The sequence below is a fragment of the Pomacea canaliculata genome, linkage group LG2 (genome assembly GCF_003073045.1).
Source record: "Pomacea canaliculata isolate SZHN2017 linkage group LG2, ASM307304v1, whole genome shotgun sequence".
In the NCBI taxonomy this organism is placed as follows: Eukaryota; Metazoa; Mollusca; class Gastropoda; order Architaenioglossa; family Ampullariidae; genus Pomacea; species Pomacea canaliculata.
Genome location: NC_037591.1, coordinates 6,157,381 through 6,177,733, shown reverse-complemented (window position 1 = coordinate 6,177,733; position 20,353 = coordinate 6,157,381). Strand labels below are relative to the sequence as shown.

Genomic DNA, 20,353 nt, shown 5'->3' with positions numbered 1-20,353 from the left:
TTAATCTGTTGGGCCTGAGATCGAGCAATTACACAGAATCGGCGACCCAAGTTGATCAAATTCCCTCAGCAGGATCGACATGCCTGTCATCACGTAGAATTTGCAGCACTTTCAGAACAAACGAGAGGTACATCATGCACCAATCTCTGCATGGGATTTATGAAATAGCAGGGAAAGTGAGAAAGACCAACATCCGGAGAAGAAAGAGGCGTTGTTAAGCCTTTACAATAGTCTGAGTGTTGGTATCCCAACGAAGTCTCCTATCGAAGATGGTGACCAGGTTCTTAAATGTGTTGACAATTCTCACCTCCATGTCATGGATGGCAGTTATGGGGCTTAATGTAGAATTAAATTAAATAAAATCTCTTTAATTGTACTCACATTGAGTTCTAAGAATTTGTCATCGTACCAGGCAAAATATTTATCCAAGGCCACGCCCTGGGTATCTACTGCTCGATAAGAAGAGAGATAGCAGAGCAATGTCATCAGAGAATTTGACTAGATATTGACCTTGGTTACTGAGACAGATGTTGGTATACAGAATAATCAAAAGTGGGGATAAGCTAGTGCTTTAGGTGCACTTTTAACAAAGAAAGTACTCGCTGCTGTCTGTTAACTAGAAAGTGAATGATACATGACACTAGCTGATGGTCAAGGGAAAATTCATCAAGGAGTCTTCTATAGTTGGAGATGTGGTTGGATGGTGTTGAAAGCCGATGATCAATCAGAAAACAATTAACAGTCTTGATGGACATGTAGTATACCCAGGTGTTTATACAGAGTATGGAGGGTAAACAGTTTGGCATCATCAACACTTCTTTTGGACTGGTATTTACATATTTCAGTGGGTCAAGACATTTGTTGGTGAAATTCAGAATCAGTGCATTAATGATTTTCTACATCATGACTAACGATGTTAAGGCCCACTGCATTTTTTATGGTCTATAGTCGTTAAGATGCTGAGCTAAAGGTTTTTTCGGAACTGGTACAATGGCAGACTCTTTCCAAGAAGCAGGGATTAAGAATGAATCCAGAGAGCGCTGAAATATATGTGTTGAAAAGTGCATCCTAGATGGTTCACACAGAAACGTAAAGTTCTGCCACAGATACCATCTGTATCTGAAACCTTGCTTATCTTTACTCCCTTAAACAGCTTTGCTTTCTGTTCTTGGAGAATTACAATCCTCTGACCAAGATTAACGAAGATTTGTAACCCACACGTCTCCTTTACGTGGTTACACGGGGGAGGCCAGTCGTGCAAGAAATCACAACACAGAATACTTTTTCAACGTTAAGTCAATGGTGAGGAAACTGGGGTAGATTGAAGGGCACAAAGTAGTTGTTGGGGTTCAGCAAGTAGATTACCAGCGCTCCTGGTCTGAAGCTTTTGGGGAAAAAAAAAATCAGAAGGCAATGATAGATGACATCAGCAAGGATATAACAAAAAATTACTGCCGGGAAGTTAGTTATCACATCATTCAGGTGTCTGGTTTTTTCTCTTTCAATGATTTAGGAGTAAAATCTTTTTTTTTAAAATCAAATCATCAACCACAAAGTCAACAGTGTCGAATTTTAAGCAGGCTGCATAAATGTCACAGGCTCTGCAAGCTCAATCTCAGGATGTTTTTAAAGGATAACAAGAGTGCAACATTTTTTCTTTATGGTTCATTTTAAAATAACAATTCCCAAAATATGAGTACATAATTGTGCTTAATTTTCAAGATGTTAGCCTTCAAACATCAGTATTCTCACTTGTCTTTAGGAAAGCAGAAGAAAATTACTCTCCTCTACTGGAGAGTTCTGTAACGGGCAAGTGATGTTTGTAACAGTGAGTGTAGCTCAGTTCACCAAATCTATGCATGGGCAATGCCGTCACAGTCATTGCCGTTTTCTTTGTATTATTGATTCTTTGTTATTAAGTAGGCGCATTTCAGTTAATTTTTCCATGTGTATTTTTTGGGAATAAAATATAAACACATTTCAAATGTGCGTTTGTCTAAGATAAATTTCTGTCATTTTTTTATATTTGATAGATGGTTGATTTCCAGCATTGCATTCTTATTTTATAGTTACAATTCTTCATCATTTAGATGCATGCAGAATTTACTGTTTACTTACTCGCACGAGTTCCCGTTTAAACTCCTCATAAATGTGTCCCCCTCAATTCTCCTCACCTCATCGATGGTAACCTAATACGGTCAGTTGTTAGCATTGTGTTGGATAAGGATACGACTGATGGTGTGTCTGTGACTATGTCACGATGTTACTTATGCTTGATCTTTGTTTAAGCTTGTGGCCAGTAGTCGTAGTTGGTTTTAACATATCTTGTTTTTGCATAGGTAGCACTGCTGTATGAATATATGTAAATCTGATCATTGGTGCTCATCAGACTTTTGTATTATAAGTTATGTGCATTAAAGAAAATCCTGAGACTAAAGGAAAAATTATTTTACCCTTCCTAGTGCATTTCAAATAAAAATTTTTCTTTATTGCATTTAACGATTGCAGCTGTTCTCAGGCTATTCAAAGATATTTTTTATGATCAAATTCTCTCCCATAACCAAATTTAAAAATAACCATTATTTAAAATATTTTAAATTTAATATTATAGATGTGTATTCGTTGATGATTTTGCAATATGGATAATGTTATAAATGTGTATTCATTGATGATATTGCGATATGGATAATGTTATGCCTTGTTGTATATTTACAAATGATCAAGGGAAAAAGAAAAAAATCAAGATACTGTTCATAATCATAGTTTCCTGTCTTCTTAAAACCAGCTCATTTCCTTAGCTTATCCAGTTTAAAATTTTTTCTTCATTGTTTATGATATGATTCTTTTGCTGTCACTTTTTGTACTTTGCAGAGTCTCTGTGAGCTGGTGAAGAGACACTATGCGGGGTCGTTTCAGAAAAATTTAAACCCGTCAAATAGAATATTCACAAAAGGAATGCTTTAAAGTGACTTCTGAAAATCATGTGTGAAAGTTTGACAGGAATGCAATTTTATATGAGCAAAGTAAACATTTTCAAGATTATCTTTATGCTGCACTTGTCTTTGTCTGGAAAAGGATATGGATACGATTTAAAAATAGTTTGTAAATATGACTGACTGTGTGAGATGTATAAAAATTGAACAACACAAGATTCTGCAGCTTTCCCCCCCCCCCCCCAAACTAGAGATTCACACCATAAAAACTTATAACTTGTCATTTTTAAACTCAGTTTTCTTTTTTAAAAAAACATTTTTAACAGCAAAAATTAAGCCCTTTAACAAAAAGAGCACAGTTTTAAAATGCATGTATAACTCATCCAATTTGTGCTGTAAGGGGCACAGAAAACACCTTTGTGATAGCTTACTTGCTACTGGTAGTTGTTTGTCCCCTCAACTCATTTTTGATTTACATTATGCCGCAAAATGTCTAAAAATATCAGTTGTAGTATGCATATCAGATTTATTTCTTCTTGTGCAATAAAATCACATACCTACATAATGAAATAAAATCTGCATTTGTTATTGTACACTTCTTTCCATTTCTTCTGTTTGTTGTAGTCCATATTTGTGTGCATTTAAAAATCACCAATTCTTTCAATAGAAAATCAAATAATGTAACTAAAAAGCATGTATCTGTATTCCATCTTGGCAATAAAAGCTTACAAGGTATACGTGCATGCCAACTTTCTCAAATATAAAAGAAAGTTAAGAACTGTTCCCTTCAAGAATTTCTGTGGGATCTGTAAAAAGCAAGACACTTCAAAAAAGATCAAATGATTTTAAAACTCTTTCAACGATGTTAAATGAAAAAATCATCCTGTTAAAAAGTGCTTTAGTGCCAAGAGGCTGATAACAATTCTGTAATCGAAGAGGTGTACAAGTGAATGGGGTTTTATGGATTATACGTCCCTCTCTTTTCACCAATTTTAAATGTCACGGCAAAGTGTTACAGCAGCATTGGGCAGCACCACAAAGCCAAAAGAATAAGGTGGCATTATCACAGGATCGTGCCTCTGAGTTGCAGGAGATAAATGAGGCAATTCATTTCCATTCATCAGCAGTTTAGCCCCATTCAGCGCTGAGAACCTGAGTATACAGTAAACATGCATTTAGTCAAAGGTATGTCATCTTTATAAATAAAATCCTTGTTTGCTTGTTTGTGAAAATTTACTGTAATAAGTGAATGTTTACAGTGATGGACTTTTGCAATTAGAAGACAACTTTTACTTTTACAGTCTTTAAATCTTACCAAATGTGATATTGTTAAACAATGAAGACTTCTTTTCTCTTAAGTTTGCTTATACTGATCTCGATGAAATATGTACACATATTAACAGAAATATAAATAAGAAGACACATGGAAACTCCTGATTTCTTGTTGTCATGCCTTAATTAAGGTGACCAGACGTCCCGCTTTAGGCGGGACAGTCCCGCTTTTGACCTCGTGTCCCGCCTGCTCATCGGGCGGAACGCCCAATGTCCCGCTTTTTGGCTTTCTGGCAAGTCCATCAAATGTCCCGGTTGTCTTTAAAAATCACTTTTTTCGGCGTTCTTTGACGGTGACGACACCATCATCGGCACGTGTCCCGCTTTCGCCCCCGAAACGTCTGGTCACCTTACCTTAATTCTCCTATATTAAGGAACATTAAAACTACGATACTACTTGTTCCCATCGCTGCCATAGATTGCTGTGTGTATGCTCCTAGGACCAACATAAATTCAATGCTACTTGGTCACATATTAGAGTCACATACTTCAACACTCAATCTAATCTCGAACATACTTTGACATGAGGCCATCACTGTCCCCAGCTGTCAGAATGTACAAGTGAAGCTCTTGGCCAGGAAACTGGGAGAGGTTAAAGGGCGCATAATAGTTGTTGGGGTTCAATAAGTAAATCACCAGTGCTCCCAGACTAAAGCTGTTGATGAAAAAGATTCAGATAGTCACAGATAAATAAAGTGAAGACATGAAACTTTTCCAACAGAACATCGAAGCAATGAGCTCTCTGTTTTCAATGACAGTGATGCCTTTTAATCTGTTATGTCTTCAGAAATACCTTCTACTAGCTTGAATGTCTGCCACTAAAAAAAAAAACCAAATATATTCCGAGTTGCAATATTTATGAGTCAGTATCCATACATAATACTTAAGTAAGAAACTCGCTTGTAATTTTCTATTAACATACTTTTTTCTACAAGTTTTTCCCATTAGTAATAACCATAGATTGAACTGCAGATTTTGTTTTCTTAGTACTACAGAGAAAGCAGTTCAGTTCAGGTGGACATTTAATCCTCATTCCTTAGATGAAGGCAAGCTAAGATACACTCCTTGTAATTTACAAATTACCCTCTTCCAAAATCTTGTTCTCATATTCTTCTAGAAACATATATATACCTGTTGCTAAACTGGGATCATGAGATAGTTTAATCTCACTAAGTGATAATTCTTGACATGATAGCAACAGCGAGGAGAGATCAGTTTATTTTATGCCATCAGCCAGATCACTTAGTTTGCAAACTTTAAATGAAGGACCCCAAGTAGGTATTTTCAAGGAATATCACAAAGTGCATGAACACTGTTTAAAATAAATTTTCAGATCCATGAAGAAGTTACTATTAATGGCTGAGGGGAAGTTTACTACAAGACATTTTTCAACTATCTCATTCTGGATTAACTGGAATAGCAGTAAGTCTGGTGCAAACAAGCCAAAACAATAAACATTAAATATTTACTTATTAAATTATTAAATGCAGAGCACAATAATGGTCAGCATCTCACCTGTCTGGATTGGCACATGCTGCATACATTCTCACATCGCTGGCTCCTGTGACATTGAACACTGGACCACGGATAAGGCGCTTGAACAGGAGTGTCAGCCAGTAGTCCTGCAAGACAAGTTGTTTTTCTTAAGAGTAAATCCTGCTTCCAATCTTTAACTTTCAAAGCATATTTTCAAAATGTTAATTCAAGTTGTTCCACTCACCGGATTTGGGTTTAGATGTGTATCTAGCAAAGCGTAATTACCACCATAGAAGGTCTGGCGAAATACAGCATTCAAACCCATGGTAGAAGACACACCAAGCTTGTCAAGCCACCTGAGAATAGTTGCCTTCTCAATTATGGTGATGATAGTCATGGTGGTGGTAATGATTAAGATGATGAAGGTCATGGGAAAGCTTTAAGCACAGAATTCTCATTAAGATCCGATAAGCCCTGATATTACAACACTAATAAATAAAAAAATTAAAATCTGATAAAGATAGATATAAAATGTATGAAGGTTAGAAGACAATGTTCAGAGATTTGAGCACTTCTCAGATCATAAAACTATGACCAGCTAGGTCAGCTAGAATTTGTGTGACAAGAACATTGAAAAACTGCTCACACAAATCCTGCCACAAATCTGTCGGTAATATTTGGTGTGCCTCCACCATATGATGAGGAAGTCTCGCTTAACCATACTGGAAGGTCTGGGACCACAGAACGGGTCTGTGACAATGCAGACTGCAGGTAGCCCACAAGTCGATTCAAAACACCAACATCAGTGTAGTTCTTAAGAACTGCTGTTGATCCTTTCATGTAGTAGCTAAAAAACAAACATTAGACATGTGTCCTAAGGCCTATACTTTTTGCATAATGTCAACATTGTCTGCGTTTGCTATTGTAAAAAAAAATCTATGAAAATACAAAATGTTACTGACAACAGATGGTCATACATTGACAATGACAATGACAATGACAATGACAATTAGTATGATCAGTATTGAAATAGAATAATGCCATCTTACACCAACCGAAAACCAACCATTTACAGAATAAAATTGAATAGAAAAAGTGTAAACAGCTAGCTTTAAGTATCTGTATGAAAGACAAAAATCCTACAAGGCAAATTAGTTATGAGCAACCACATTTTCTGCATGTACTTCTTTCTTCAGATGAACTTAAAAAGAGATTTCACAGTTTTCTTAAAAAAAAAAAAACAAAAAAAAAAATTTGAGAGTACTTACTGATGCAAGCTTCCAGCTCTAACCACTGTAGCTCCACCACTGGCAAGAAAACTGAAAATAATGTTATCTGTATGACTGACGAGTATTTTCACAGCTCACAAATGTGAGATGGAAAGATGAAAGGTTGAGAGATTCTTTTCTAGGTGGACACATTAACAGATGTCTTATAGCCTGTGTGTGTGAGAAAAAGTTGACGCCTGGAAATTGGGTACTTGGGCAGAGGGGGAGAAATATCCTACATCAATATCAAGTATTAAAAAGTAAAAATCCTTACATATTAACATCCAACCATGTAATTCACTGGTGACACAATCAGAATATTCACCCATGGAAAAAATTATTGTTGTTTGTTGCAGTCTCTGGGCCAACGATGAAAGAACTAGAGTATAAAGGAAATTTGGCTAGCACTTGGCTCAGAGTTAATACATCCTTTGCCAGCTGACTTGGAAGCACTGTGTAGTTGAAGGTACTATGAAATACATCATATTCTGTATAGGACAAAACAAGAATCAGAATGAATCCAGTGGTATAAAAAGCAAATATATACCAGATGTGGTCAAAACTCAAATCAATAGGAATCTGTCGCTTCAACATTGCCCTCTGTAATTGCTATCTTTATTATTTTAAGTCTAGCAAAGTTATTTCAAGTGATAGATCTTGCCTGGAAACAAACATTCTGAAAAACTTATTTGAAGTATATTAAAATTTATTCACAGTGGCAGTAACTGTGACTGTTACAGGTACCCACTTTCACCACAAAATTTTACCATTTCCTAGTTGAAATCCAACAATGGAATAGTTTTTCGCTGATCCATAACGAAGAAGTTCCTGGGCATTGCTAGGGTCCCAAGAGCCATTTGGGAATCGAATGAGTGCATTCAAGTCCATGATAAAATCCCAGCCAACAGTGCGAGCAAACAGGTTAATATCATCAAACTGTTTGGCTGAAACACAGTACCACATGAATTGCCTACACACTTTACACCAAGAACTTCACAACTAAGAACAAAATGTGGTCTTTTTCATATGATTTTTCTCATTAATGAGTACATGTGGCCCTTTACTCCACTGGTGGCGAATAGGAACAAGAAGACGAATGAGTATATGTATTAATAAAATGCTATGTGTGTTCAGATACTTTAAAACATTCACTATAGCAACCCACCTGATAACAAGAAATAAATATTTCAGATTTCTTTACATAAGTGGCATGGTGGGACTCAAAAGATAACTCACATACTTGTCATGTTAAATATTGGATGACTTTTGAGGTCCACTGGCTTCCCTTCCCCTCCATGGGAAGGATGACTGGAACCTGACTGAAAAACCAGGACATCTGCCGCTGTTCCACCCAATCTCAAATAACTCGGTGACAGGCCATGAGCAAGGTTCTGTAATTTTGTGGACCTGAAATGTATTGTGGAAATGTGAGACAGCATACAATTTTCTTCAGATCACTTAAGACTAACACAAGTTACTACCTCAGCATTACACTCTTTTTTGTCCGGCCTTACCTGAAGTCAAAAGTTGACCAGTTTGCGCGCACAAGAGAACTGTCCAATGTTACGCTCACAAAATGTGGTCCTATGGTGTTGATGGATTGTTGCAAGGAGACATGAACCGATACAGGTTCCCTAACCTTGACATCAGCTGGAACAGTGAGATTCAAAGAGCTAGCTGGTACAAAATGGACTATTTCTGCCTGGTAGCTCCCTGGCATGACAACCAGGAGGACAATGGCCACTCTGCACATGTATGTGCTTGCTGCCATTTTGGCCATATGCAGACTTTCTAAAATGGCACCAATAATGATCGGTCGTTTATAAAGTTTTTCGTTACTTGTTATCTCCAGTGACGTTTTATATATGCCAGACTGATAAGATAAATTTAACTACCCAAAATGAAACAGACAAGATTTTTTTCTTGTTGAAAAGTAACTGCATGCTTGTTCACTATTTGCTTATTCTGATGTCATTTATCATTCTTTTTAAAAAAAAATGGTTGAAAATGCAGGAACAAACTGGGCTGTTTAAAAAGTTCAATTAAGTCTAATTCTTATCTCCTCCACCAAACAGACCCTCGATCGCACGATCATGATTCAGGCTTGTGTTTGCTCTACATTCATTCGCACACACAAGAGTGCAGAAGTCACTGGGTGGAGACAAGGACAGCCTTAATCTGTTGGGCCTGAGATCGAGCAATTACACAGAATCGACGACCCAAGCATTATCAACACTTCTTTTAGACTGGCATTTACATATTGCAGTTAGTGAAATTCAGAATCAGTGCTTTAATGATTTTCTACAGTTATTTCATGACTAACGACGTTAATGCTCACTGGTCTATAGTCATTAAGATGCTGAACTAAAGCTTTTTTCGGAACTGGTACAATGGAAGACTATTTCCAAGAAGCAAGGATTGAGAATGAATCCAGAGAGCGCTGAAATATATGTGTTGAAAAATGCATCCTAGAGATGGTTCACACAGACACGTAATGTTCTGCCACAGATACCATCTGGACCTGAAACCTTGCTTATCTTTACTCCCTTAAACAGCTTTGCTTTCTGTTTTTGGAGAATTACAATCCTCTGACCAAGAGTAAGAAAACTGAAGCTTTCTTTAATCTTAATTCTTAGTAGTCATAATGTCTCAAATCGAGTAAAGAAAGTATTAAAACTATTAGTCAGAGCTTGCTCGCCATTGGTCAGTATGTGGTCATTTGATGTATTGATATACCCAGCGCCTCCGTCTATCACACACAATGACTAGTGCTGGTCAAGAAACTGAAATGAACTTCTCACCTCATTTTACTTCCACCACTTGTAGAGGTTTATATTTCAAGTATTTACTAAAAATAAATACATTAATTCTTATCACTTGCCTAAATACATTATAGTATTTACAGGCTCAAAGTTATATTTTGCTTTTGTAACCCACACGTCTCTTTTACGTGGTTACACGGTGGGAGGCCAGTCGTGCAAGAACTCACAACACAGAATACTTTTTCAAAGTTAAGTCAATGGTTTTAATTGGTTCCTCGATCCCTCGGACAGCCGATGACAAAGGTTATCCTAAGGGTACAGGAATTTTGTAACAGCGCAGTGACAAAAAAAAACAACAACCAAAACACACAAACGCGCCTGTTTTTAAAGATCACGGCAAAGTGTTACATCAGCATCAGGTAACACCACAAAGCCAAAAGAATATGGTGGCATTATAACTCGGCCTTGCTTCTGAGTCACAGCGGGCAAGTCAGGCAGGTCATTTCCATTCATCTGCAGCTTCTTCCCATTCAATGCAGAGAACCTGAGAATAAAGAGTAACAAGTAAGCCCATATAATTATTCATTTTCCTAGGTCTTGTGTTATAGGTGAAGATTATCTATAAAGGTGATAAGTACCAGAAAAAACCTGCAATGATTTTAAACTAACTATTGTTACTAATTATTACCAAGAAATTTATATTTTAGGGAGAGTTCAGTATATTTGCCTGGTAAAATAATTAGCAACATACAAATACAAGGCACATCTTTCATGGCAGTTGTGTAAACACTGTATCAAAACACATAAAAACTGGAAATCAGTATTTCCCTTAAGCTATGCTGAATTATCCTAAAAATTTTAAACTGGTTTATTGCCCATGCTCCTTTTATGAAATCTAAGTATGTGTATCTACATTATTTACGGCTTCTGAGACATACATCTTTATCAAAGACATCTATTTCAAAATTTAGCCTCTATTGTCTTATGAATAAAAATTGTCCATACTTTGACAAAAGACCATCACTGTCCCCTGCTGTCAGAATGTATAAGTGATACACTTCGTGAGGAAACTGGGGTAGATTGAAGGGCACAAAGTAGTTGTTGGGGTTCAGCAAGTAGATTACCAGCGCTCCTTGTCTAAAGCTTTTGGAAAAATAAATCAGAAGGCAATGATAGATGACATCAGCAAGGATATAACAAAAACTTACTGCAGTGAAGTTAGTTATCACATCATTCAGGTGTCTGTTTTTTTTTCTCTTTCACTAAAATCTTTTTTAAAAAACCAAATCATCAACCACAAAGTCAACAGTGTCGAATTTTAAGCAGGCTGCATAGATGTCACAGGCTCTGCAAGTAGAATCTCTGGATGTTTTTCGAATTCAGCAAATGCAAATCCAGGTTTGTTTAAAAGATAATATCATATTTCTCTTCATCATAAAATAACACCGGAATATTTTTGTGATAATTTATGCTCTCTTTCCACCGATTTTCGCTGAGCACTCGTGTTGTCCTTCTAGTAGGCCATTTAGCTCAATTTTAAGCTCAATCAGCATTCATTCTTATCCTGTATAAGCAAGAACAATATTATTTATATTCAAATACGTAATCTCACCTGGCTGGATTGGCACATGCTGCATACATTCTCACATCACTGGCTCCTTTGACATTGAACACTGGACCACGGACAAGGCGCTTGAACAGGAGTGTCAGCCAGTAGTCCTGAAAATTTCTTTTCATTTCAGTTATTTCTTATTTAAGCTTTTGTGTCTAAGTATGTTCTTCGTGTACCTTTATTACTAAAATAAATCATAATTATATCTACTTATAACGTTTCTATGGTACCCTGCATAAATTTTTTTTAAGATGCTAAACATGGCTGCTTTGACGACATTTTGAATGATATGTACTACATATTGCTAAAATCACTTAGGCGATTTGGAAAATAAGTTGGAAAGAGATCATTTTTATAATTTCTAGAGAGAATCACGATTCACTAATTTTGTTCTTCTAAAGTGCTGACTGAGCACATGAACACTTCCATATATCAACTCGGGTACATAGCTTCATACTATTATAAATTCTATAACACATTAAAGTAAATTAAATAAAACTTCTATGTACTGTAGTAGCTTAGCAACCTTAATATTTCTTGTTCGTCAAATTCATACTTTTATGTAACAAAATGCTTCTTTTACACATACCTGCGTTGTTCCTGAAGACACAGTTACTATTGTCATTTTTCATCACCCTTCATTATTTTTGAAAAGTCATAATCACCTCAAGGAACAGTTAATAAACTTTTAAAAGCAACCAAGTATACATAAATGGCTTTGTCCACTACAACTACATTTTAGTCACATAGACGACACCATAGTATTTGAGTAAAAAGCTAAGGTAGCTGTACTCACTGGATTTGGATTAAGGTGTGTGTCGATTAGCGCGTAGTTACCACCATAGAAAGCCTGACGGATGACTACTTTTACACCCATATTAGATGACACACCAAGCTTGTCAAGCCATCTAAAACAATTTATTATTTTATTTATAGTTTATTTGCAAAAATAAATATACTTAAAATATCAAAGTCACACATTTTTAACAATAGCTAGTATGTAAATGAATGGAACCAAACTGTTTAGTTTTACTTTTTAAAGTTCTGCGTATGTTCTGCGTATTCTGAAACACTTGGTGTGTTAAATCCAGAGTAATGGCTAACACATTTTATATGGCCCCTGAGTTGTAGACAATGTAGAAAATGCATAAGAAGATAAATAAAACAAAAAAAAAATTGCACATGACAGATAAATTTAACCAGAAATGGCCTAGCACATTACATCATGCCGAATTTCAGTTGAATATTCATGAATTAAGTGGAAGATACTACTCACAAAAACCCTGCCACAAATCTGTCACTAATATTGTGTGTGCCTCCCCCGTATGCTGAAGAGGTCTCTGTTAACCACAGTGGAAGATCTGGTTCCACAGAACGGGTCTGAGACAATGCAGACTGCAGAAAGCCTACAAGTCGATTCATCACAACAACATCAGTGTAATTCTTAAGAATGGCAGTTGATCCTTTCATGTAGTAACTGAAAATGAGTGCAATTCAATATTCCAATATGACTAAGAGACACCAACAAGAATATATATATATATACCACTAATGTGTAAAGCACGAAGTTCACTCTACGAATCACAGCAGCGAGAGGCGACGGGATGCATTAATTCAATCCCCGTGAGGGTAAACGTGATGGTATTTTTTCTGGTTTGTATATAAAGAAAAAAAAAGGTGTGAAACTGTGCAACCACATTCCCACTTCCCTTGTTACATTTAAACAATTTTCATTTTCAAAGACTCATTTCTTCAGATGCACCCACTGTTTTACTATGCAAGCAAATTTATGACAATGAATGATCAAAACACTTACTGATGCAGGCTACTGGCCCTCACCAATGCGGCTCCACCATCAGCAAGAAAACTGGAAAATTATTACATTAGAGGATGTCACAATAAAGTTGAAAAAAAAAGACAAAAAAATGTGAGAAAATAATAAATGCATCAAAGGGTAGACGAGTCTGGTCGATCGCATTTAAATAGTCTCTCCCATTTTTAATATAATGGTCTTGAATACAGAAAAATAGTTGTCCCACAAATGTATAGAAATTGCATTTCTGTAACACTCACTCATCCCTCCCTCCAACGTTTTTAAATGACAGACATTTACTTCTTCTCCTAAACAGTTATCTAACTTATTTTATTGTATGTGATATGGCTCAGGAATAGTTTTAGTATTTTATTCCTTGTTGCTCCTTTGAGGAGCATAGGACCGCAACAACACCTCGCCAGCGGACCTGGTTTTGGCCAGCACCCCTCAGGTGGGCCCAGGTGGTTCCGATGTCCTTTGCCTCGCTCACTGGTGTTCTTTTCCAAGTCTGCTTCGGTCTCCCAACTCTCCTCTTTCCCTCAGGGTTCCAGTCAAGTGCCTGCCTGGCATTGATATCAGCTGGTTTGCACAGGGTGTCCTATCCAGCCCCATTTGCACTTTTTGATGTCTTGGCTAGTGGCATTCTGTTTGGTTCTTTTCTATAGGCCAGGGGTGGGCAAATAGCGCCGCGGCCGCATGCGGCCCCAAGTGGTTCTCTGCGGCCGCAGAAGCCCTTTGGCAACACAAAAAAATATTACCGAAAACAAGTTACGCTTAGTCCTTCCCACGCCTGCTGCGTACGTAATGCCTGGAATTACAACTTTGGTCAGTGGTTCAAGTTACATCTGTGAGCAAAGTTTTTCCTGCATGAATATAAACAAGTCAAAGAACAGGTCATTGCTTTCAGATGCAAACTTGTAGTCAGTTAGAAGAGTATCTTCCAATTTTGAGCCAAATTTTAAAAGAATCAGCAAAATTGTATTCAAAAAACATTTTTCTCATTAAATTGTGTGTGCTTAATTGTTCATTCTGGTTTTATATTTATTCCTACAGTGTTACATATTTCATGTGGCATTATTAAATAAATGCTTGTTTAAAATTTGGCGATTTTACGTCGTTTTTGTATTCAATTACAAGGTGCGGCCCTCGGACTAGTCATGACCCAGCAATGCGGCCCTCGCAACAAAAAAGTTTGCCCACCCCTGCTATAGGCTGATCTTTTTATGCAATCTTATTCCAAAAATATGGCGTAGGCATCGGTTGGTAAAAGTCTGGAGCTTGTTGTTGATGCTGCTTGTCACTATCCAGGTTTCAAAACCATACAGCAGGACTTCTTTCACATTGGTGTTGAAGATGCTGGTCCTACTGCGAAAGAATAATGCTCGGGAGTTCCAGATTGTTGACAATGCTCTCCAGAAACACAAAGCGATCTGTTTCCAGTATGTTCTCTTCTTTAAGTTGGATTGTAAGTTCTTGCTTGTTGTTGATTCTCATCACTTCGGTCTTCTTTCTGTTGACCTTTAAGCCAGTTTTCTCTACTTCCTCTGCTAGCTTACTCATTTTGGTTTGTGCATGTTGTTGCCGATGACATAGGAGACTAATTTCATCTGCACAGTCCAGGTCCTCTAGCTGGTTGGTGAAGGTCCACTGGATACATCTTGGTGTTGTTATCTTGGGTTGTTTTGCACATAATCCAGTCTATGACCATCAGGAAGATTGTTGGTGATAATAGACAACCCTGTCTTACGTGGGTCTTCACTACAAAAGTCTTCACTACAAAAGGTTTAGTGAGTTTACTATTGTGAATAACTTGGCAGGACGAGTCTTCGTACAACCCCTGGATAATGTTTATAAGCTTAGGTGGAATGCCATAGCGGATCATCTGCTTCCAGATGACGTCCCTGTCTACACTTGCCAGTGCCTTTTCAAAGTCCACAAAACTTACTCAAAAGACACTCAATAGACTGCTCAATACGGAGGGTGGCAATCTGGTCAGTGCATGATCTATCCTGGCGAAACCCTGCTTGTTCTGGTCTCAGTCTCTTGTCTAGTGCCTTCGTCAGGCTCTCCAGAATTACCCTTGTCAGGACTTTGCTGATGGACAGCAGCACGATCCCCCGCCAGTTGTTGCACTTAGAGAGGTCTCCTTTCTTTGGTAGCTCGACCAGGTGGCCTAGTTTCCAGCTATTGTTTCTGGATCTGCCTTTAGTGCTTCTGGGGGTGCTGCTTTGGCACTTTCCATGTTTTTGATAGCTTCGATGATATCTGTCTTAGTGGGAGGGCTGGTGCTGACGTGAAGGGTTCAGGAATAAACAAATGGTAATTTATAAAACTTTCATGCACAATAGCAGCTAGCTAGCAACAAAATCAAATCATGTAAAACGAAAGGTATATGTCATGCTTTAGTAATTATTATGGTTACCTGTGGAAAAAATTATTTCTGTTTGTTGCTGTCTCTGGGCCAACAATGAAAGAACTAGAGTACAAAGGGAACTCTGTCAGTAAATTCTTCAGAGTGGACACATCCTTTGCCATCTGACTTGGAGATAGGGTGTAGTTGTCGTGATCAGGGAAGAGATCATACTCTGAGACACAGCAAGCATACTCAGACTCAGGACAGGTGTGCTGTAATATATGTTTGCACGGTAACTGAATGGTTAAAACCTAGAAATGTAGGGTTGCAAATGACATAGTGACAGTTTATATAAAAAAAGCCCAATAACACATCCTTGTGTCAATATGATTGATATGAAAACAACTCATTGAGGGATCAGTTACACACTGATGTTCGAAATTAGTACCTTATCAAAAAAATTAGGAACGCTGAAAAACATTTCTAAACATACAACTCAAAAATGCTTGTGAAAATGTAGACCTTTTTTTGGACCATAAAGACTTTCCCGGCCTTGTGGACTTACCTAATCTTTTCAAGTTCTGTTCCACTTAAACAAGAGTTCAAAGATAACCTCAAATCCTCAGAAAAGTAAAACAAAAAAATTGTACTTCATTTGTCACATTCCTTGAAACACTTTAAAATGTGGAAGTAAAGTTTAGCTGTTACATGGTGCACAAAAACAATCTAAAATATTCTGAGGCTTATTAGGTTTGGAGTCCTGTCTGGACATTTACATGGATGCTAAAGTGTTTCTCTTTACCATTTCCAAGCTGAAAACCAACAATGGAATAGTTTTTCTCTGATCCATAGCGAAGAAACTCCCGAGCATTGGTAGGATTCCAAGAGCCGTTTGGGAAGCGATTGAGTACATTCAGGTCCATGATAAAATCCCAGCCAACCGTGCGAGCAAACAAGATAATGTCATCAAACTGTTTGGCTGAAAAAAACAAACAAACAACAGTCTCTCAAAATGTTGGCTATTTGTGCCAGTTATACTGATAGTGAATGACTGCCAGAGGTGAATGCAAAAATGTTAACATATTTGTACAAGAGAAATTTTCACTTAGCTTACCATATTAATTATACGTAACACTTGTCAAATAATTACATGTATAGCATTAATTTATGATGATAATCATACAACTCTAACATTCACTTTCTGGAACAATCCTTATGAAAGACATTTAAGTTTGTCCTCTGAATAAAAGAAGCATGTCAGCTTCATACATAGGTGTTAGCTTTTCTGTGCACTGCAATGCTCAAGTCGTAGCTGATGTACCTGTCATATTAAAGAGTGGACGATTTGTAGCGTGCACGATTTTTTCTGCCACTCCATGCGGAGACTGAAAATACAAGGAATCTGCCATTGAGCCTCCAAACCGGAGGTAGCTTGGTGACAGAGCATGGGCAAGGTTTTTCACTTTTGTGGATCTGAAAGAAACACCAGTGGCAAAATAAAAATGCTTCTTTGAAGTGTAAAAAGATCTGTTTTTCATTTTGGTCGCGTTTGCCTTCTTGTAGAGATATATGACCATTTATCTGTGCAAGTAAAGAAATTAATATCACCACTCTTTACATAAGGACACAGAGTGTAATGTAATTTCACTCACACACACATTGATGTTAATGCCGGTGCAGTCAAACCTACCTCAAGTCAAACGTTGACCAGTTGGTTTGCACAAGATGGGTGTCCAGAGTTACACTCAAAAAATGTGGTCCTATGGTGTTGAGCGACTGCTGCAATGAAACTTGAAGGGTCACAGGCTCCCTAACCTTAGCACCAGCTGGAACGGTCAAATTCAAGGAGCTAGCTGGTACAAAATGAATCGTTTCTGCCTGGTGACTACCTGGCAGGATAGCCAGCATGATGAGGGCCACCTTCAACGCCATCATTATTTTCATTCGCCGTTTACTCAAACAGAGCATCCAGATGGTTTTCTGCTCAAGCTCTTTTTTAAAAAAAAATAATGGCCTCTATGAAGTTTATTGCTCCTTATATTTCATTGCCAGCGCATTAACTTATCAGCCCTGATTCTGCATGTCTTTTTTATCTTCAGTCAATTTTTAAAACTGCGGTCTTTTTATCGGGGAAACAGTTCAAATTATCCGAAGACCCTGACCGAAACGTCCTTTGGTACATGCCGCTTGGAAATTTTTTTTTAAGACCATTAGGGCATAGAAAATATACAGATATATATATATCTTTTATTATTAGTACCACGACACGAGTTCAGTTCAAAAGTTCCATAATCTTATCTCTTGGACACTGAGCTCGTCACTCATGTTTGGAACGTTGAATGTTTTGGCTGAAGTATTATTTTCGGAAGTTATTTTACTTTTCCAAAAGTACTCAATCCTTCCTCACTCTTAACCAACATCTTTAACTTCCTTTTTTATAAGTTTATTTTTACCACTTAAATATATGCAATGTGCATTATACTTTCTATTTTTAAAAAAATGTTGACTGAATATATAGGTCCTCCACCGTGTTTTCTTGATAAATTTAATTGTGAAAAATTGTATCGTCAGAATGTAATATTTCTCGAAAATTGTGTTTCCTTTTATTTGCGTGGAAATTTCCATTCTCACACAAGGAAGGTATTCATTTTGTCGTTCGAGATAATCAAGTGTTGGTACTTAGGCAACTGCGGGAAATTAAGGGTAAAACCGCCGCAATAATTATTTTGGCTTGACTAGTATAGTAGGGACACAATAGCCACATTTCTTCGACGATGAACAAGAATGCAATTTTAAGTTACCATGTACTAAACTCGACCGACTTCATACAACCGAGTACACGAACTGATATGAAAAGTTCACAATAAGGAAACATGCGCAGATCATAGACTAGAGGTTTGTGGAAATGTAGTTTGCTGTCAAAAATACATTTTTGGTGATCTTCCCATTGAACAATAGACATGTGGGTGGGTCTCACATCCTCTCTCTCACACACACACTGAAGGTTTTTTAACCTTTTTTCGGAATTTTTAAAATGAAAATTATGATTAATCTGCGAAAATCCGGTTTTATTCCCATGTCCTATTAAGTTGAGGGACAATAAACTGTTTCGCGTCGCCTACAGTAGGGCATATCTGCGGTGCAGAGTTTATTTATCTCATTTTATCTTCTTTACCTTTCTCTAATAAATCAAGTGGCCTTTGGTTGGTGGAATTTTTCAGTCACGGACAAGCGTATGAAATGATGCCACACACACACACACTTTTTTAAAAAAAAAACCGCATGATGATGGCATGGAGACTTCGTCCCCACAGCGTGAACTTTGGATGACATTGCTTTTAATTTTACCTTCCTGTGTCACCTGCATCATTCCTCAGTCTTGCACATGATAACGTATACATACTTTTTATTTCAAGATGATGTAGTTTGTGTTTTTATATATGTACCATAAAATATTTCCTTATAAGGTCTGCCCATCTTGGAAAAAAAATTTGTAGCCGATATATCGGGAGATGGTGGACCACCGTTGTTCACTGCCACTATAGACACAGACATACTCTACGTCTCACAGGTGTTCAGCCTACAAAAGACAAAAACTTCTGTACGTGGGCGTCCCATGTTTATTTTATATTGTGGTCACCCAAAACGTGTTACTCTGGGTTATCCTTCACTCTTTTCTCTCTTTTTTTTTCTTTCTATGCAAAACAGAAAAAAATACCATACCTTCATGTTGATCCTCATGGGGATTGAACTAATAACCCTGCTGACCCATTGCTGATATGCATCAGGGATGACCTTCACATGGAAATTCCTTATCATGGCGAGGATGTTCTTCGGTGCCTCTAGGGTAGCCTTCTCCAACTGTTCGTAGAAATTGGGATGAGTCATCGTCATATGGTAATGCTCATAGTGTAATAGTTTGTGGACGCGGACTTGTTCGGTACGTGCTGTTTGTGAACATACCAGTGACAATGCACTAAACTTTGATAACCGTCTTGTACCTATATGCACTTTTTTATGTGATGACGTTGAACCGTTGAACTTTAAGAGATTCTCCAAACTGTTATTCTCACTCACTCACTCACTCACGCACGCACTCACTCACGCACGCACGCACGCACGCACGCACGCACTCACCATTAGGTGACAGCAGCACAACTCACTCACTCACTCACTCACTCACTCACTCACTCACTCACTCACGCACGCACGCACGCACGCACTCACCATTAGGTGACAGCAGCACAACTCACTCACTCACTCACTCACTCACGCACGCACGCACGCACGCACGCACGCACTCACCATTAGGTGACAGCAGCACAACTCACTCACTCACTCACTCACTCACTCACTCACTCACTCACTCACTCACTCACTCACGCACGCACGCACCACGCACGCACGCACCGCACTCACTCACTCATCACCACTCAGGTGACTCAGCACTCACTCACTCACTCACTCACTCACTCACTCACTCACTCACTCACTCACTCACTCACTCACTCACTCACTCACTCACTCATCACTCACTCATCACTCACTCACTCACTCACTCACTCACTCACTCACTCACTCACTCATCACTCACTCACTCACTCACTCACTCACTCACTCACTCACTCACTCACACTCACTCACTCACTCACTCACTCACTCACTCACTCACTCACTCACTCACTCACTCACTCACTCACTCACTCACTCACTCACTCACTCACTCACTCACTCACTCACTCACTCACTCACTCACTCACTCACTCACTCACTCACTCACTCACTCACTCACTCACTCACTCAC

General features: G+C 38.0%; 2 protein-coding genes across 2 annotated transcripts; both read right to left on the bottom strand.

Moving 5' to 3' along the window:
* Positions 1-3,252: 3,252 nt before the first annotated feature.
* On the bottom strand, positions 3,253-8,965 carry LOC112557172 (heparanase-like). Its single transcript, XM_025226867.1, has 10 exons — positions 8,524-8,965; positions 8,250-8,416; positions 7,777-7,953; positions 7,335-7,497; positions 7,010-7,060; positions 6,388-6,588; positions 5,986-6,097; positions 5,781-5,887; positions 4,783-4,920; positions 3,253-4,085 (listed from the first exon to the last, which is right to left on the bottom strand). Exons 1-10 carry the CDS (start codon positions 8,787-8,789, stop codon positions 3,926-3,928), a joined length of 1,542 nt encoding a protein of 513 aa, XP_025082652.1. The 5' UTR covers positions 8,790-8,965; the 3' UTR covers positions 3,253-3,925.
* Positions 8,966-10,009: 1,044 nt separating this feature from the next.
* LOC112558223 (heparanase-like) lies at positions 10,010-17,726 on the bottom strand. Its single transcript, XM_025228556.1, has 10 exons — positions 17,240-17,726; positions 16,871-17,022; positions 16,352-16,528; positions 15,619-15,781; positions 13,200-13,250; positions 12,660-12,860; positions 12,180-12,291; positions 11,384-11,490; positions 10,777-10,914; positions 10,010-10,315 (listed from the first exon to the last, which is right to left on the bottom strand). The coding sequence occupies exons 1-10, from the start codon at positions 17,515-17,517 to the stop codon at positions 10,156-10,158; spliced, it is 1,539 nt and encodes a 512-aa protein (XP_025084341.1). The 5' UTR covers positions 17,518-17,726; the 3' UTR covers positions 10,010-10,155.
* Between the last annotated feature and the right edge of the window lie 2,627 nt (positions 17,727-20,353).

Bases quoted from the DNA above. Each gene is read 5' to 3' on its own strand.
- LOC112557172 (XM_025226867.1), bottom strand. From the start codon at position 8,789: ATGGCCAAAATGGCAGCAAGCACATACATGTGCAGAGTGGCCATTGTC. The intron at 7,954-8,249 runs GTATGTGAGTTA...ACTGTGTTTCAG, and splicing joins TCCAATATTTAACATGACAA to CCAAACAGTTTGATGATATT. The intron at 4,921-5,780 runs GTGAGATGCTGA...TTTCATCAACAG, and splicing joins GCATGTGCCAATCCAGACAG to CTTTAGTCTGGGAGCACTGG.
- LOC112558223 (XM_025228556.1), bottom strand. From the start codon at position 17,517: ATGCTCTGTTTGAGTAAACGGCGAATGAAAATAATGATGGCGTTGAAG. The intron at 16,529-16,870 runs GTACATCAGCTA...TGTTTTTTTCAG, and splicing joins TCCACTCTTTAATATGACAG to CCAAACAGTTTGATGACATT. The intron at 11,491-12,179 runs GTGAGTACAGCT...AGAAATTTTCAG, and splicing joins CACACCTTAATCCAAATCCA to GACTACTGGCTGACACTCCT.